At 51.8% G+C, this 7,783-nt stretch overlaps 1 protein-coding gene across 2 annotated transcripts in view; it reads left to right on the forward strand.

Moving 5' to 3' along the window:
- Positions 1 to 1,836, forward strand: part of LOC119461536 (uncharacterized) — a 133,044-nt gene extending 131,208 nt beyond the window's left edge. For both annotated transcript variants that reach the window (XM_037722893.2, XM_037722883.2), the window contains one exon: positions 202 to 1,836. In XM_037722893.2, coding sequence (XP_037578821.1) covers positions 202 to 543 — 342 coding nt within the window. In that variant the 3' untranslated portion in view covers positions 544 to 1,836. The remainder of the gene's footprint in view (positions 1 to 201) is intronic.
- Positions 1,837 to 7,783: the final 5,947 nt, after the last annotated feature.

Consider the following 7,783-nt stretch of genomic DNA (forward strand, 5'->3'; position numbering starts at 1 on the left):
ACGTGAGCCCATGTTGTGTCAACACAATGGAAGGCTGCAGGCAAAATTTTACCACCGGGCGTTCTGCATATGTATGCCGAAATCTTAGTATACGCGAGCGTTTTGCCACATGCGGTGTTCGAAACCGCAGTGCTCAGAACTCTGTAGCCATTGAGTCACCGGTGCGGAATCCAACGAATCCCCCCTCTTTTTCCTTCGCAGAAAGAAGAGGCGTACAAGACGACGTTCGGCTACGTGCAGTACTACGCCGTGGGGCTGGAGCAGGCCGTGCTGGACCAGATCTTCCACAACGGGCCCTTCCACCGGCTCTTCCTGGAGATCCAGCAGAACCTCGGCCAGCTGCTGTGCGAGCTGCAGATCGGCATCGTGCACTTCAGTGTGGCCAAGAATCCGGACGTGCTGCGCGACGTGATGTCGCACGAGTACCGCGACATCAAGCAGGACAGCCAGCGCAACCTGCGCGACTACATCATCCTGCGCGAGTACATCCGGCTCACCCGGTACATCTCCGAACTGTTCGCCTACCTGCGGGACCACTCCTAAGGGCGCCGCCGCGGACGCTCGTGCAGTGCCGCCCCGCCTCCTAATTTATTCCTATTTATTAATTTATTGACAAAGGAACACTCGCCGCCCGTGGCGGAACCCCGTGGTGCGGCGTGACTTGTGTGTGCGCGCCCCAGCGCCGCCTCCAGCACCAAAGAATTGACACTTCCTTATCGGACGGACCACCAGTGCGCGCCTGTCGTGTGTGTCTCCTGTATGTGTGTGCGTGCGTGTATGTATTATGCCTGCGCGCGACCTTGTTCCCCCGTTGTAGTTCTCGTCAGTAGCCGTGTCTAGGTAAAAGAGCAGAAAAAAAAAGGTTAAAAAAAAAAGCTAGAGCGGGGTCTGAAATTCTCGACCTTCGCAGGGAGGTGACACGTAAAACTTGCCTTCAATGTCCAGTGACGGGTCGCGTATAAACGACCCGGGGTTGCTACCGACGACGACATACTCACGGGCCTTGCTCTTCAAGGTTCACAATCGCCGGTTTTTAAGCTATAGCGTGCAAAAAGAGCCTACGTCGAATTCGACGTGTTTGTCTCCATTATAAGGCCGGTCATTTTATTGGCGTCATCTGATTTTAGATAATTTGCCGGAGCGATATTTCTTTTTAAAAAAAACTTGGTTTTAGCGTCAAATCTTATGGCAGAGACCTGACTTGAAACTTTTGTTTGTTTGTTTGTTTGTTTGGACTCGTTATTAACTCGCTGTTATTCGTTGCTGTCGCAGCAACAAAAAGGCATTCCTGCGCTGCAGTTGTAGATATAAGAATGTTTGTGGGCGTCTGTGCGTGTTTATGTGTATAGTGTCTACAGAGAAAAGTGTCCGACAGCGCGATTCCCCCGTTCCGGCAGCAATGGTCACGCACGCTAGTCTCGCACCTGTACTCGCTGCAACGTGCACCCTTCCGACAAGAGACACTTGTCTGGAGAAACTACCTCAGTCTTCGCATGCGGTTCGCGCATGCGCCGAGCAGCTATTCCCCGCACGCCGCCGGCACCGTCGGTGCCAGCGCCGTCACATGCCGAAGCCGGTGGCACCTATATATATATATATATATATAGCTGCCGTGTGTCGCACATCGCCAGTCGCTCAGTCAAGCCGCCTGAAAGGAAAAAAAAATGATACCCGTTTAAAAGGAAACGTATTCGCAGCATGCATTTTTACCGCGCGTTCAGTCAAAGAGAGTAATCGGGCATCGCTCGTCCTCGCAAAGTAAGGTGCCTGACGCTATAGCTTCATAGCTGGCGCAAGAAAGGCAATGCGCATGTAACGCCGACTAGCGTTCGTAAGTGTGAAATAGTGGAGAGGGAAAGGGGCGGGGGAAGGGGAAGGGGGGGGGGGAGAAGAGATGAGCAACTGGGAACGATCAATTACAGCTTGCAATAGCTCTGAGAGTCTGACTTTGGTGCCAGTAAACAAAACAAAATACGATTCAGCGTTGCAGTTTAAAGCCCGAGTTCATTTCCGGAACAGAATCATGAAGGTAACGCGGATTTCTTTCGTGCTGTTCACTGTAAAAATTATACGCATGCGAATACCTTGGCCGCATGAGAACGCTGCTCGGAACCATGGAAATCATAGAGCCCTACAAAATTTAGACGCCTTTAGATGCGTTTACTGAATGGGGACAAAAAAATAAAACTATGACTATCTTTCTTGTTTCAATTTTTAAAGATTTGTTTCATTTCTCCCCGTAGCGGAACGACTAGCGTGGCGACGGTTCCGTGCTTTCTCCATGCCTTTTACGCAGCTTGCGTCGGGAAACCAAGCGGCAGCTATTTCTAACCGGTATATCCACTGACAACAATCTCGTCATGCATTTATAAAATCGTGCTCGCATCACCTGTTGGTCATATTCACTCTGCGTTGTGCGATCCCGCCGACGCTCGAATAAGAGCTGCACACTTAAAGAAGAATAAGATGAAGGAAGAGAAAAAGAAAATCCAACATTCAGGCACGAGTCGGGAAGGCACAGAACCATCGCTAGCTGCGAAAGCTTGGAAGGCGGGAACAAACGCGTATCGCGCACCCGCTAATGGCTTTACGCTAGCATGGCTGCAAGTAGAGGGCGAAATCGACCTGTTCCAGTGTGATTGTTGTCATCCCACTTGCTATAAACTATACGTTCCTCAGAAAAAAAAAAGACAAAAATTACCAAAAAAAAAAAATAAACGTAAAGATACTGCGTTGCCATAGCCGGTTCACGGCGACCAGGGTGCGCGTACGTCGTAACCTCCCAGTTTCGTAAACTGCTGAGCTCTTTGCTTCAATAGAGAAAAGGAAAATCAGCTTTCGGAGCTTGCAGATGCTGTGTCAAACTGCTCCAACCTGTCCACAGCGTAAAGTCATGGTTTGCCGAGTGACATTGTGGGAAGTTGTTAGAGAATCGAAGAAAACATGATTGTTAAGAAATCTGAGCCGGGGAGGCCAGATTTGATCCACGTCGCCAGCACGGCGCGCAAACGGGATCGCAAATTGTGGACAAATTAGCCGCCCGCCATTTCTTTGTCCGCGTATACACTTGAACCATTGGTATATACAGTACTACATTCGCGCTGTTACTCGGGCGACGGAACTGCCACACATACACTATTTTTTTGCGGTTGTGAACACTTGTTCCGCGTAGGGAAAGTAAGGCTGCTCCTCCATGTTAACCATGAAATTCGAGCCGAAGAGTTGCTTTGGATTCTTTTGTTTAATTTTTGTATTTGTCTTTCACTGTTCACATGCTGCCAAGTTGCAGCGGCACCTTTGTCATTCTGTATTCTATTGCCCTCCCATTGTTATTTAATACTCATCGACACCATGGCATGTAAAACATACATTGATGTGTTATTTCATTACGACGGAATTGCTGGTACGACCAGTCCTATGTTCCATCCATTCAGTGGCGTATGACGCTCTACTTAAACCAGAAAACGTGTGTGAAATACATCTGTTATCCTGTGTTCTTTCTGTTTTTTTTTTTTTTCGAGGCTCGCTGCAAATGTTGAAATATAAAGAAACATTCTTTTACGCAGACTACATGTGTGTTTCGGCGGCCTGCGTTGTCGGGGGGGAGGGGGCTTCGTCAAAAGTGGTTAAAAAATAAAGTCACGAATGTGACATCTATATGTCAACCCGTGCAGAAGCTCCAGGTCACTATTCCTGGCATCCAGTTTACGTCTTAGCGATCTATCCAGAACGTCGTTACGGCTTTCTGAGGTAAAAAAGAAAGAAGGGTAATGTAAGTAAATTCGGGTTTGATATCCACTTTATTTCTTTCTGGCCATGTGCAGGTCACACAGAGAAAGTTGAAAGGAAGGTCGAAAGAAAATAAGTATGGAGCCCTCTGCATTTAAGTCTCTTTTTCCAGAGCCGAGAGCCTCCTCCGCCGGCATTCACGGCGCGAGCTGAGCGTGCCGCAGCCGACGACGCAGGTGACAGAAACGCGTGCTCGTTTGGCTCCGACATGAGCGCGGCGGCGCTTCTCAGCCGCGCGGCAGCGGCGGAGGAGGAGCGCGGCGCGTCTCTTCTTTGGCGCACGTTGTCTGCTGTAAATAACCCGCAGCCACAAAGCGAACGAAGCTCGTGCGGCTCCGTCGAGAGGCGGAGAAGCACCTGTACATATACCTAGTTCAAAGCGTTCGAGCCTCGAGTAATTAGTTTTTCCTTTTTTTTTTCTTTCGTCGCGCATTGAGGCTGCCGCCATGTGATGAGTGCTTCAAAATAAATGAAAGCGTTTTATTTGAGAGGCGCCCCCGCGTGTCTGCTTCTTGCTCGCGGTGTGCGGTGCGCGGCCCAGCGCGCTGACGCAGCTGGCGGCGCGCTGGGCCCACTTGACACACATCTCGCGCCTCCCGGGCCGGAGAGCCGAACCGCGGGCCAGACAATGCCACATTAAACACGCGATCATTCCTCACCGTTATGAATACGAGGGCGGAACTCGCCTAATACACTTCAAGCGCCTAGCCGAGCGTGGCCACAATGGCCCCCGGACGGGCGTCCCACGTTATGGGAGCCGGCCTTTGTCAACTGCCCGAGCCGGGCCCGCGGTCCGGCGGGCGTTAGGGGTTCCTCCAAGGCCGATAGGAACCTGCAGGCGCACATGGCCGCCCCGAAGGCGGCGCGCGCGGGGGGACGACGCGCTGATTAATGGCGTCGCGCGTTAAAGGCGGGAGCAAAGACAAAGGGGCCGGCCACTGTTGACAAAGGAAGGGGACCGCTGGGAGTCCCACGTGCGTCACGTCCGGCCCCCGGCGCGATCAGAACAGTCGCCCTTCGACCTTCGCCGCGCGCGCAGCCTCCTCCACGGGATGCGCCGGCGTCGACCAGCGGCGCGCTCTCGGGGCTGACTCACGGGTGGTGCCCTTCCGCGGACCCGGAAGCAAGCTGTAGGTACACACCAGCGCTTCAGATTCCGGCCGACGATGCTGGGGCGTCAGCGGCGCCCGAAAACGCGGGGGCCACGACGTCGGGGCGCGCTCCGCCAGCAGGCATGAGTGTCCGCGCGCCCCGAAGGACGGCCGTGCGCGCCGTGACCCCCTCGCCGCCTTCATTGCTATTCCTTCGCGGTGCCGTCTTGGCGCGCCTGGCGGCTGATACCGCGTGGGTGAGCCTGATTGCGATGACGTGGACTCTGGGCTATGTGCTCGCTATAAAACGGCTTCCTTTCAGCAAGGGAGAACAGAGCGGGTTGACATCATCTGGAGGAACCGTTCCGCTTCTCTGCGCGCTGCTGCCGCGTGCCGTGAATCGTATGTATACGCGTGCAGACACGACGTTGGCTATGGTTTCGTCGACGCGTGTCTCCGAAAGGGACAGCGAATGAAACGCTCCCAATACCACCGGCGTTTTTTTTGCCTTCATTCGCAAGTGAAATTTGTGGGGCCCACCTTATAATCCATTAACGGCTTTCTTCATTTTCTTTTAATAACTTTTCGAATAAAAAGGAGACTACAAACGGTTAGCTTTAAGTAACTAACCTTAGGCTGTTGAGCGAGGCAGGACAGTTCTTTATTAAACAATTCTCGATGCTACAATAGAACCGGTGTCTCACCAAACCAGCGGCTTTCATGCTTTCAAGACACAGCGGTGTAGAGGGTGAGGGGGATAATGTGTCACCGCTCGAACATGACAGTGCACGATCCACAGCTTGTTATGAAGTCTGTCCGACGGTCTGCTCAACGCGACGCTCTGCCAAGCACGTGATGCGCGCTGCATGCATGCACCCACGGCCCATTGTCGCCGCCGACAATGGGCCGGCCGAACGCCTTTGCACCGCTTCTTGTCTGGCGTTCTTTATTTCCCCCTGCCGCCACACTGACTACATCGCTCGCAAAGAGCGCGGCATACAGGCACGCCGACTGACCTGACGAGGCTCCGAGAGGCGGTCGCACAACACGACCCTTCGGAGGGGCCCTCTAGCAAGAACGGCACGACGCGTCCCTACATGGCTCGGTTTCGCGCTGCTCTATACACGTGAACGCTTCTCGGCTATACCGAACTCATCGCGAAGGCGGATGGCTATACGCTCCCGTTTGGTTTGAGCAAGAAACAAGTCGCAAATGTGCGCGAACTCCAGGAGCCGCCAGCATTCCGGACAAGTGTCACGGAGAGCATGGTGGCCCGCTACGCGCGCAGAACGCCGAACGCCGAGGAGGCGAAATTCAAAAACGCTCGTGTATACTCGTAGATTTAGGTGCACGCTAAAGAGCCCCAGGTGATCAAAATTCATCCGGAGCACTACGGCGTGTCTCGTAATCAGATCATTGATTTGACCCGCAGAACCCCAGAATATATTTTTTTTTCTCACACGACGCAGGACGGTGCATGACGAGAAATCGAGAACTATACGAAAGTTGAGAGGAGCGAGAGAGACCTGTGCGCATTGCGAGCGCGCTAGCACTAAAGGGAGCCATATACAGGAAATCTAGCAGCACGGTTCGCTGGCCTGGATAGTAGAAACATTTGCCCGCTTTATATAAACTTGCTCTGCTGAGCCTGAGGGCGCGGTATGAAATCCCGGTCGCGGCGGCCTCAATTCGATGGGGGCGAAATGCAAGAACGCCCGTGTACCGTCCACTGGGTGCACGTTAAAGAAACCCAAGTGGTCAAACTTTATCCGGAGACCCCCACTATACGGCGTACCTCACAATCATATCATGGCTTAGGCACGTAAAACAGCAGAATTTAATTTTAATTTACATAAGCGACACGGGTGTAGAGAAGTCTACATGGGCACCCTGTATTATCTCCTATAGAAATCGAACTTTGTTTAAATTTGTCTGATGCAAAAGCATGCACGAGTGCTCAAACGACACAAACTTCGTGGGTTTTCTTTCTTTCTTTTTTTTTTTTGTGGAAGGGGAACAAGGTAAGATGACTCGCGGATCTCATTTGTCGGTATAAACAAACATCGGGAATCGCGAGTCACTCCTCGGTCGCGAGTCGCGGTCACTTCCTGCGTCTTTCCATGAGCCCCTTGTTTCATAGCGCTGTTTTAATTGTTAAACATCCCAGTTCCTTTTATAAAGTGCGCACATTGCCATTCTGCTAGTGGCTAGCGCGCTCGAATATTTCGGCTGGAAGGTTCACCAGGACAGAGGCTGTGCTTCCGAAATTGAAGAAATGCCGAGAAAGTTTGCCGTTGCTTTGTCTTTTCAGAGCAGCAACGAAGACCACGCCTCTGAAAAAAAAAGTAAAAATAAAAAAAAGCCCCTCTGAGCAAGGCAGAACCGAGATGATGAACCCTATGGTTATGGGAAAAAAGTATAAACGGTACACACTATGTACAGGACTGTTTCATCTGACTGCGGTAAGGTGCCCCGTAGCGAGAAAGAGTTCCTCATCTGAGAAGCCTTCACCTCCCTTGCTGCAGTGGCGTTGTCGCTGAAACCGATGTACCCGGCGCTATGTACTGAGCACTCCGCCACCTCTGCACTTGGACGATCTGACAATCTTTGCGCAACAGAGCTTCCTTGTCCTTCTGCCATTACGTTTCAGCTTTTGACCAGCTTGGCTGCTAAGTGCACATAATTCACACTGCGGCATTAACACGAAGACCAATATTAATCTTTTCGTTTGCTGCTTTGAAATGTGCGTCCGTACGAAAAGCATCTGATAGCATCTCGTGAATGAATGAATTCTGGGGTTTTACGTGCCAAAACCCCAATTTGATCATGAGGCATGCCGTAGTGGGGACTCCGGATTAATTTTGACCACCTGGGGTTCTTTAACGTGCACCTAAATCTAAGTG

This window comes from Dermacentor silvarum, chromosome 1 (genome assembly GCF_013339745.2).
Source record: "Dermacentor silvarum isolate Dsil-2018 chromosome 1, BIME_Dsil_1.4, whole genome shotgun sequence".
Taxonomy (NCBI): Eukaryota; Metazoa; Arthropoda; class Arachnida; order Ixodida; family Ixodidae; genus Dermacentor; species Dermacentor silvarum.